The 10,211-nt window shown below is 36.7% G+C and overlaps 2 protein-coding genes and 1 gene segment (V, D, J or C); 1 reads left to right on the top strand and 2 right to left on the bottom strand.

Moving 5' to 3' along the window:
* Nucleotides 1–513: 513 nt before the first annotated feature.
* On the top strand, nt 514–2,530 carry LOC127359455 (immunoglobulin lambda constant 6-like; the record flags this gene model as incomplete). The annotated part of the segment is given in 3 exon segments: nt 514–648; nt 1,409–1,453; nt 2,006–2,530. Coding segments are annotated over 3 exon segments (503 nt in total), but the record flags the coding sequence as incomplete, so codon positions are not given.
* Nucleotides 2,531–3,477: 947 nt separating this feature from the next.
* LOC127359457 (immunoglobulin lambda-1 light chain-like) lies at nt 3,478–5,564 on the bottom strand. The gene is made up of 4 exons (XM_051393241.1): nt 5,430–5,564; nt 5,022–5,344; nt 4,656–4,692; nt 3,478–4,008 (listed from the first exon to the last, which is right to left on the bottom strand). The coding sequence occupies exons 1-4, from the start codon at nt 5,467–5,469 to the stop codon at nt 3,677–3,679; spliced, it is 732 nt and encodes a 243-aa protein (XP_051249201.1). The 5' UTR covers nt 5,470–5,564; the 3' UTR covers nt 3,478–3,676.
* Nucleotides 3,478–9,610, bottom strand: LOC127359456 (immunoglobulin lambda-1 light chain-like). 2 transcript variants are annotated; one of them, XR_007882637.1, is made up of 5 exons: nt 9,499–9,610; nt 9,091–9,413; nt 7,910–7,943; nt 6,539–6,929; nt 3,478–3,608 (listed from the first exon to the last, which is right to left on the bottom strand). XR_007882637.1 is itself a non-coding variant. In XM_051393240.1 (5 exons), the coding sequence occupies exons 1-4, from the start codon at nt 9,536–9,538 to the stop codon at nt 6,607–6,609; spliced, it is 720 nt and encodes a 239-aa protein (XP_051249200.1). In that variant the 5' UTR covers nt 9,539–9,610; the 3' UTR covers nt 3,478–3,646; nt 6,577–6,606. The 2 variants fall into 2 exon arrangements, 1 of the variants encoding a protein (XP_051249200.1); XM_051393240.1 differs by having other exon boundaries at nt 3,478–3,646; nt 6,577–6,929.
* Between the last annotated feature and the right edge of the window lie 601 nt (nt 9,611–10,211).

Raw genomic sequence — 10,211 nt, 5'->3', positions numbered from 1 at the left:
GACAGTAAGGGACGTTTACACCACACACTGACAACATGCTGGGGACCCTCTGCACTGCAAAAAAATTAAAATAGGCCTATTTGGGGAAATGTAACTCACAATGTAAATGTTGGGGGATGTAATATTTGAGTTACATAGGAGCTTTTATTTGTTTTCTTCCCTAATTGTCCTTGAAATAGTGGTCAAGAATGGCCACTGATCAAAATTTGATGTTGTCATTTGATTTGAAGTTCAGTACCCTCAAAATGTACGGTCAGCACAAGTCCGGTGCTCAGAAAAGGAAAGAAAAGAGAAGAAGAGAAGAAGAAAATAGAGGCCTTAGAGATTTTCTAAACAAATATTTTAAAAAAGGTGGTGACGGTGAAGCTGGAACTAGTAAAGTCAACGTAGAGCAAGGTAAGAAACAGTGCAGCCAACGTTTAGCAGTCTTGTAACGTAACCTAACAGGCCAGCTCTAATGTTAACGTCCATCAGCCTGTATAAAAGCCTGACACAACACGTTATCTCCCACAGGAACAGTTGAGTTTGGTAGTTCCGTCAGAGAGGATGAGACAGAGAGGAGAGAGATCCAGCTGCAGTCAGGTGACAGAGAGAGTGTTGCGGGAGGGGCCCGCTGCCCCGCAACGGAGGGACACAGTCAGGCTACCGGTGAGAGAGAAGAGAGAGAGAGAGAGAGAGAGAGAGAGAGAGAGAGAGAGTCACAGTGGAGGGGAAAGTGCCTGCTGCCCCATCGGAGAGTCTGATCAGGATGGATCAGAGACTGATCACACACTTCATTTCAGCGATCCTGCATTATGGCCAACTACAATGACCGACTCTGATAGAGTGAACCTCGTACGTGTGATGGCAAAACGAACACCTTTCTCAGAGAGGGCAAAGGGATTGCCAGCAGATGCAGAGGACAGGGAATTCCCAAACTATCTGACATATTCCACATCCCACAATGGAAGGGAAAAAATCGATAAGGACTGGATAGTATATAGCAGCTCAAAAAAGGCCTTATTTTGCCTACCATGCTTGCTGTTCTCCTTTGAAGTAGAGAAAAAGTCAACTATGGAAAATATATAGCATTTATTCTTATATAGGGAAAAGGAGAGATCTGGGCGCGGGGGCCCATCTAAGATTATATCGTCCCGGGCCCAGGCAAGACTGTCAGCTGGCCTGATTTCCATATTTGTTATTCTCAGTTTGATGCTGATATTTGAAATCTTAACAAAATCATGAAAACAAAAGGATGCAACAGAAGATTCAGAACCAGTCCTCAAGTCCAGCAGTGTTTCTGAATGTAAGCAGACTGATGAAGTGAATGAGATGTTGACAGTGAAAGTTGGTCTCAACAGGATGTTTCAGTTCCACTCCCCTCATTAGTGAGAGTCAGGAGGTTTTTGTACAGCCATGTATACAAACTGAATCACTGTGGCATTCGGACAAGGCACCAAGCTGATTGTGACAAGTAAGTACCTTTTAACTGATTATATAACAAGGTAGATTCTCTGATTCTGATACACATTAAAAGAAGATGATCAGTTCCTATGTTGGTGATTGTTTAAGAGATTTTTAAAAATATTTTACATGCTTAATACTGTAAAACTACTGGGCTTGTAATGTTAATTTATTGATTAAATAAAACAAAACGTTTTAGATATTTAAAATTAAGAACTGTTTCTCCTTTTATAATTATATAGATGCCAAAAGCTGATTCAGTGTGATTTAAAAAAATGTGTACTATATTTAAAATGCAATTTTAAGACACAGAAGGTGAAGGTAATGAATTAGTTACCAACATAAAAATGACACAGAGGAAAATATTTCCAGGTTTGTGACTGATTCGGTTTTATATTAGTTCATGATCTTTAAAATATTTCACTGATTTAAAATGCTTTATTTCTTCAGCAGGATTGTTATATTTTTCAAAGAAAAAATATATATAAATGTTTTACTGACATTTTTTGTATGAATGGCTTAATTTCCAGTTATTTAATGAATGTCCTTCATGTATTTTCAGGCTCAAGCTTCCCTCCTCCTGTGCTGACAGTCTTCCCTCCGTCCAGCGCTGAGCTCCAGTCCAACACAGCCACTCTGGTCTGTCTGTCCAGTCAGTCTGTGCCTTTTGCAGATGTGAGCTGGGTGTCTGGTGGGAGTCCAGTGAGCAGTGGGATCTCTACCAGCACCGCTGTTCAGAAACCAGACCAGACTTTCCAAATCAGCAGCTATCTGGCCATCCAGACGTCAGACTGGAACATGGATAAGGTTTACACATGTAAAGTGTCTTTGGGCTCCCAGACTTCAGAGAAAAACATCAAGAAGTCAAACTGTCCCACTGAATAATAGCAGAGGAGCAGAATGACCATTTCTAATCTGCTTCTTTACTGTTTGTGCTGTTTGCTCATTACAAGGTTTACATGTTAGAAAAGATATGTCTGCATGCTTGTAATAAATGTTGTGACAGTTAGGTGGAGGTGTTGTATCAGCTTTGCAACTGCTGCATTTTTCCAGACTTATTCAATAAAAAGACATTGTGATCAAAAAAAAAAAAAGATTTTGTTTATTATTTCCTTTTTTAATTAGAAACAATGATTTTAGTTGGAAAATGTCCAACTTGCACTAGATTTTATTCTTATCTGGATATTCATGTCACTGCTTATTACAGTTTATCCAGGACACATAATTAAAGACATATTTCTGTATAATTTTTGCTTGGATAAGTATATTTAAAATGAGAAAGCGGTATTGTCATTAATAGTTAATTTGCAACAAAAGTATAACATACAGATAAATATCACGTTGTCTGGTTTAAGTTTCTTGCAAAAGACGTTAGAAAAATCTGATAAAATGAGAAAATGAAACTGAGTTTTCACCCTCCGTCAATGAAGCGTCACCTCTCTACTCCTCCCTCTCTTCCTTCCCAGGATGCACCTGCAGGCCTCCTCAGAGTAATTATAATAGAGTTTCATCAGATAAGATGAATTGATAGGTGCCTTCACCTTGTGGTTGATATACCGCTACACAGTTTACATTTTAAAATACACATTGTTTTTAACATACTGTAGGAGAACAATGAAAAACCGGAATCATATCCCTTGTATGTCTACCCACGCTTGGTCAATAAAGATTGATTATTCTGATATAAGTTCTGTAAAATCTCTGCTTATAATACTGTTTTATAAGTTATGAATAAATACATCATCCTGGGGGGGAGAGAGGGAGGAGTAGAGGGGTGATGCTTCATTGATGGAAACTCAGTTTCATTTACTACACATTTTAGTGGATTTTTTTTAACATACAAGCAACTACTTTGGCTCTGTTGAGTTTTTTGCAAACTTAACAAAAAGTAAATTTCTTGATTTACATCAATATCTTATGAATGATTTTGTATGCCAGTTTTTCTGAATAAAAACAAAGAGAGACTGAAAGCATTAGTTTGTCTACCGTCTTCTACTCACTGTCAGTGACAAAAAATTACAGCAGCAATAGAAGTTTTGACACAATGCTTTTTTATTGAATATGTCTTGATACATTTATCATTTGCAAAGCTGATACAACACCTCCACCTAACTGTCACAACATTTATTACAAGCATGCAGACACATCTTTTCTAACATGTAAACCTTGTAATGAGCAAACAGCACAAACAGTAAAGAAGCAGGTTAGAAATGGTAATTCTGCTCCTCTGCTATTATTCAGTGTGACAGTTTGACTTCTTGATATTTTTCTCTGAAGTCTGGGAGCCCAAAGACACTTTACATGTGTAAACCTTATCCATGTTCCAGTCTGACGTCTGGATGGCCAGATAGCTGCTGATTTGGAAAGTCTGGTCTGGTTTCTGAACAGCGGTGCTGGTAGAGATCCCACTGCTCACTGGACTCCCACCAGACACCCAGCTCACATCTGCAAAACCCTTAGACCCACTGGGCAAAATGGACAGACAGACCAGAGTGGCTGTGTTGGACTGGAGCTCAGCGCTGGACGGAGGGAAGACTGTCAGGACAGGAGGAGAGAGGCTGGAGCCTGAAAATACATGAAGGACATTCATTAAATAACTGGAAATAACGTCACTGGGTAACATTTACTTCATCATTATCTCAAAGGTATTTACTCTTTTTGTGACCCTTAAAGTAAAGTGGATATTTTGAACTAATTGTTACCCAATTATTCATTAATATATTATCTCCCTGTCTGTTCTTTAGTAATTCATCTTCTATTATACAGTCCTCCAGCAGGAATTATTAGAAAAGTTAATAAATCATCATATTTCAAGTCGTCCCTAATTTGTTCCTCACTCGTTTCTTAATGAATGCTTGATGATTCTTAATCGTTAACTAGTGTATAAAATTTGATTGGGAGTTGCTTATTAACTAATGGTTCACAAGCAGTTAGTTCTTAAATTTGTTCCTCCCCTGGTAACCTCACAGTCTGGTATTAAAAATGTCTGTGTTACCAACATACATAATTAGAAAGAAACAAAAACATCAATTTTTAAACAAACTATTAATCACTAACTGAAAAATGTTGAAGAATTCATAAAGTAACCTTCTGTGCCTCACACAATTAAAATGCTTTTAAAAAGCAGTAACAAATATAATGATCATTTTCTGTTTATACAAATTAAAATCAGAGAATCTTCCTTGTTATATAATCAGTTAAAAGGAACTTACTTGTCACAATCAGCTTGGTGCCTGGTCCGAATACCACAGTGATTCAGTTTGTATACATGGCTGTACAAAAACCTCCTGACTCTCACTAATGAGGGGAGTGGAACTGAAACATCCTGTTGAGACCAACTTTCACTGTCAACATCTCATTCACTTCATCAGTCTGCTTACATTCAGAGACACTGCTGGACTTGAGGACTGGTTCTGAATCTTCTGTTGCATCCTTTTGTTTTCATGGTTTTGTTAAAAGTTCAAATATCAGCATCAAACTGAGAATAACAAATATGAAAATTCTCTCAGAATTCACAAAAGGTTGTAGAGTGTTTCTGACTGAGGTTTTTGTCACAGTGTGAATCACTGTGATACCTCCTCGTTAGCAGAGCTGTCCCATGTTAGACAATAATAAACAGCAGAGTCTCCTGTCTCTGCCCGCTTAATGATGAACTGGTAATCTATGTTGGATGAGGCTTTAGAGTTGAATCGGGTTGAGGAGAATCCTGTTCCGAAAATTATTGAACCGTCTTTACCCAGAAAACTAACAACATACTGAGGAGTTCCACCAGGAACCTGTTTATACCATCTAACAGCAATTCCATCATCTCTCTCAATGTTGCAGTTGAGAACAACCTCTTGTCCTGTAGAAACTGTGTGGACAGCAGGCGTCTGGGTCAGTACTATCACTGCATCAACATCTGTCAACATACACAGTGAAATACATGAGTGAATGGTTTCTGTGTGAAAATATGGGCTATAAAAGGAATGAGAAGAATATCTTACATGTTAGAGCAGTGATGAGAGTGCAGAGGGTCCCCAGCATGTTGTCAGTGTGTGCTGAGAATGGCCTTGTAACTTGGAAAGTGAACTTACTGCTGACAGATTAGAGGGTTTGGAGGATGAGGAGAGGAGGTGCTGGAGGAGCAATTTAATACAATACTGAAACTGAGAGTGACTGACAGGAGGAGGAGCTTTGGTTATAAAATAATTTCAGTCTGCATGTGACACTGCTAGATTTCACTCATTTCAAAGCAGCATACTCCTTATAATTCTAACATGTTTTCTGATATTACAGCCTTGTAGGTCTCATATCTGTATGTATGTATTTATTACATTCCATGTTTGTTCAAAAAAGTACACTTTTGAAATTAATGATGTGAGAAAATCAGTTTCACAGTTGTGTATTTTTGCTGTGGCCAGTGGGTAATTAATGGAATTAGTTTAAGGTGCATTTTCAAAATATCAGATAAAGATTGACTGTATCTTAACTTCAGAAATAAAATCTTCATTATATAATATCAAAGTCTGGAAAGTGGATATCCTTTGCAGAATATAGGTCTTGGCTTTGTACATAAGATACACACATTATATGTCACAAAGTGATAGCTGCCCCCTTGACCTCTTCATTTACATGCAGCTGTAAGGTGCATCCTGGGGGGAGGAAGAGAGGGAGGAGTAGAGAGGGTGATGCTTCATTGACGGAGGATGAAAACTCAGTTTCATTTTCTCATTTTATCAGATTTTTCTAAAGTCTGAACTACTGCAAGCAACTAAAAGCAGGCAATGTAATATTAATCTTTCTGTTGTGCTTTTCTTGTAAATTAACATCTAATAATAATGTAGCTTTCAGAATTTAAATATAGACATTCAAGTAAGAATTATAAATATATCTGTAACTTGGTAAAGGTTACAATATTGTGTAGAACATTATTGTTTCAAATTATGTTTTCAATAAATCAAATAAATAGAAAAACTTTTTGTTCACAGTTTTTTGTATTTTTTTATTGAATGAATCTTGAAAAATGCAGCAGTTGCAAAGCTGATACAACACCTCCACCTAACTGTCATAACATTTATTACAAGCATGCAAACATCTTTTCTAACATGTAAACCTTGTAATGAGCAAAGAGCACAAACAGTGAAGAAGCAGATTAGAAATGGTCATTCTGCTCCTCTGCTATTATTCAGTGGGACAGTTTGACTTCTTGATGTTTTTCTCTGAAGTCTGGGAGCCCAAAGACACTTTACATGTGTAAACCTTATCCATGTTCCAGTCTGACGTCTGGATGGCCAGATAGCTGCTGATTTGGAAAGTCTGGTCTGGTTTCTGAACAGCGGTGCTGGTAGAGATCCCACTGCTCACTGGACTCCCACCAGACACCCAGCTCACATCTGCAAAAGGCACAGACTGACTGGACAGACAGACCAGAGTGGCTGTGTTGGACTGGAGCTCAGCGCTGGATGGAGGAAAGACTGTCAGGACAGGAGGAGGGAAGCTGGAGCCTGAAAATACATGAAGGACATTCATTAAAATAACTAGAAAGTAAATCATTGAGTAACATTTACAATAAAGGACAGATAATTCTGAGTAGTTACAAGGCCAACAAATTAGGAATTAATGAGGAACTACTAAAGAACAAATAGTCACTAATTAATAACTTATCAAATTTGAGCCAATGTTTAGTTAATTCAGAAACATGTGAGGAACAAATTACTATATTATATTATATCCTATGTAAATGAATTACTGTTTCTGTGCACCCCAAGTAAAGTAATACATAATACTCCATAGTTAGGTTACTAACTAAGTAAAGTGTATATTTACTAATTAATTGTTTCCCAATGAGTCATTAATATATTATCTCCCAGTCTGTTCTTTTGTAATTCATCATTATATACATACATATATATAAATTGTTGGAGCAGTATTTATTAACGATTATTCAATTATCAAATAATTCCTAACATGTTCCTCACTAACTTGTTAATAAAGTAATCATTATATAATAATTAGCTAATCTACACATTTGGATAAGGAGTTGCTTAATAACTATTGCTTCACAAGCAGTTAAAAACATATTTTTTTAGAGCAAACAAAATATGCTGTTGGATAGTCACCTTCTGTGACTTACAAAATGATATTTGAATTCTGAGTGTGCTGATTCCCAGCAGTGTAGTTCTGATATTATAATGCTATCATAATAGATTATGTAACAGGGCTAGAATTGTTTTGTAATTTTGAAGTTCGCCACAAGTTATGAAAATAACTGTACTGAACTTTTTATAAAACATTTGAAAAACTTTCAGTTTTCTTCCAAAACAGCTTGGTATGAAAGCTGAGAAAACAACATCAACCCTATAATGATTTAATAATGTATTAAATGTTTTTAAAACATAGTAACAAATATAATATTAATTTTCTATTCGTACAAATTACAATCAGAAAATCTGTCCTGTTTTACAATCAGTTAAAAGGTACTTACTTGTCACAATCAGCTTGGTGCCTTGTCCGAATACCACAGTGATTCAGTTTGTATACATGGCTGTACAAAAACCTCCTGACTCTCACTAATGAGGGGAGTGGAACTGAAACATCCTGTTGAGACCAACTTTCACTGTCAACATCTCATTCACTTCATCAGTCTGCTTACATTCAGAAACACTGCTGGACTTGAGGACTGGTTCTAAATCTTCTGTTGCATCCTTTTGTTTTCATGGTGGAGATGTTAAAAGTCCGGATATCATCAGTGAATTCAGTCAAATGTTCATGATGAAACTGTTCTCCTTTAAAGCGCATCAGTCACCAATGCAGATAAACTTGCATAGTTGTTATTGACTACAGGGATGGCATTAGAGTCATTTTATGTTCAACTTGTTGCAGCTAAAAGTTGTCTTCAAACAATTAAATTTAATTTTGTAATAATGTTAAACACATAATTATTTACTTTATTTTTTGTTGACATCGTTGGATGTGTCACCAACCCCACTGCCTTATGTGTAAATATATTATATCATTTATTTGCTTCTTTTCTTATGACCTCATTAAGTACTAACTCTCCACTTTTTCACAAACTGGACTACAAACTTTATTAAAATACAGAAATGAATTTAAAGCTTTGTGATCACACCAAATAGAAAAAGAAAGAAATATGTCATATTTTGTATGTTTTATGGCCAATACAGGAACAGCTTTATATTCCTTTTGTCTTCGAGAAAATCATTGAAAGAAATGTACAGTATGTGATGCCTCGTTGTGATGTATCTGATGTTTGTGGTCATTTAAACCCCAAAGCCATCAAACTCCCAGTTAGACCACAAACAGAAGTAATTCATCACATATATTTGATCACAAGCTGAAGAATGAATCTTTATGCTTATCTTTGTTTATCTCTCATTGGTGTTTTTTCACTGTGCAAGTTAAGAGAACTAAAAGGAAAACAGAAAACAACAAACACTGAATAAATTACTTCTTAATGTTCAGTGGTGGAAGTTAACATGTATGTAAAATGAATCTTTTAAGATTAGATTGTGGAAATTGGTTTTTAGTCATTTTTAAATCCTTATGTAGGGTAGTTGTAGGGAGCATTAGTTGATGTGTCAGAAACTCAAAAAGCAGAAGTATTCAGTGAAGAGGTTTTTGTCACAGTGTGAATTACTGTGATACAGCTGCAGAAGCAGAGCTATCCCATGTCTCACAGTAATAGACGGCAGAGTCTCCTGTCTCTGCCCTCTTAATGATGAACTGGTAATCTATGTTTGATGAGGCTTTAGAGTTGAATCGGTCTGAGGAGAATCCTGTTCCAAAGCTGGGTGAACTTTGACTATGGTAAAATCTCAGTACATACTGAGGAGTTCCACCAGGAACCTGTTTATACCAATGGACATAGTTTTGATCTTTCTCAATGTTGCAGTTGAGAACAACCTCTTGTCCTGTAGAAACTCTGTGGACAGCAGGCGTCTGGGTCAGCACTTTTACTGCATCAACATCTGTCAACATACACAGAGAAATACATGAGTGAAAGGTTTGTGTGTGAAAATATGGGCTATAAAAGGAATGAGAAGAATATCTTACATGTTAGAGCAGTGATGAGAGTGCAGAGGGTCCCCAGCATGTTGTCAGTGTGTGGTGTAAACGTCCCTTACTGTCCAGCTGAGAGGTGAGCAGGGTTGGAGTGTGAGGAGAAGAGAGACTGAAGCTTATAAAGACACTGAGGAGAGGAGATGTGGAGGAGGAGGAGTTTCAGCACTCAACACTGTTCTCATTCATTAATAAATGACAGAATGTATGTGTTTCACATCATATCCACAAATCAGTGTGTTTGTCATTGTTCCTGATGTAACTGGAGACCTGCCGATGTCCTTTGTATCTCTGTAAATGATCTCAGTGGTGGTACAAATGTTCTTTTTAAACTGTTCTTCTGTTTCATGTTTCAAGAAATAAAGTAAATATAATCACATACTAAATACATCTTCATTAGTTTTCATGTACATGCTTTCTCATAGCTGTCTGTTACATTAAGTTCAGTAAACATTGTTCAATAATAATCAGATTTCTTCAGATTTTCTTTCATTCATTAATCAACAAAATCATGCATGGGAGGTTTTGCATAACTCATGTGAAATGTCCTGTTTCATAACAAACATTTCTTCATATGGCTTTAGAAGTCTGCTGATGTCCTTTGAGTATTAAATCCACTTGTGTTATCACATGAATGTTCTCTTTGAACTTTCTGTATTTTTACATTAAGGACTGACCACACTCAAACACTCCTTCATTCATTTATT

This window comes from Dicentrarchus labrax, unplaced genomic scaffold (assembly GCF_905237075.1).
Source record: "Dicentrarchus labrax unplaced genomic scaffold, dlabrax2021, whole genome shotgun sequence".
In the NCBI taxonomy this organism is placed as follows: Eukaryota; Metazoa; Chordata; class Actinopteri; family Moronidae; genus Dicentrarchus; species Dicentrarchus labrax.
This window is presented reverse-complemented; position numbering and strand designations above follow the sequence as displayed.

Excerpts from the sequence above, each read along its gene's own strand:
- LOC127359457 (XM_051393241.1), bottom strand. The coding sequence starts at position 5,469 with ATGCTGGGGACCCTCTGCACTCTCATCACTGCTCTAACAT. Across the intron at positions 5,345-5,429 it reads TCTCATCACTGCTCTAACAT|ATGTTGATGCAGTGATAGTA; the intron begins GTAAGATATTCT and ends GTATGTTGACAG. Across the intron at positions 4,009-4,655 it reads CACCAAGCTGATTGTGACAA|GCTCCAGCCTCTCTCCTCCT; the intron begins GTAAGTTCCTTT and ends ATGTATTTTCAG.
- LOC127359456 (XM_051393240.1), bottom strand. The coding sequence starts at position 9,538 with ATGCTGGGGACCCTCTGCACTCTCATCACTGCTCTAACAT. Across the intron at positions 9,414-9,498 it reads TCTCATCACTGCTCTAACAT|ATGTTGATGCAGTAAAAGTG; the intron begins GTAAGATATTCT and ends GTATGTTGACAG. Across the intron at positions 6,930-7,909 it reads CACCAAGCTGATTGTGACAA|GCTCCAGCTTCCCTCCTCCT; the intron begins GTAAGTACCTTT and ends ATGTATTTTCAG.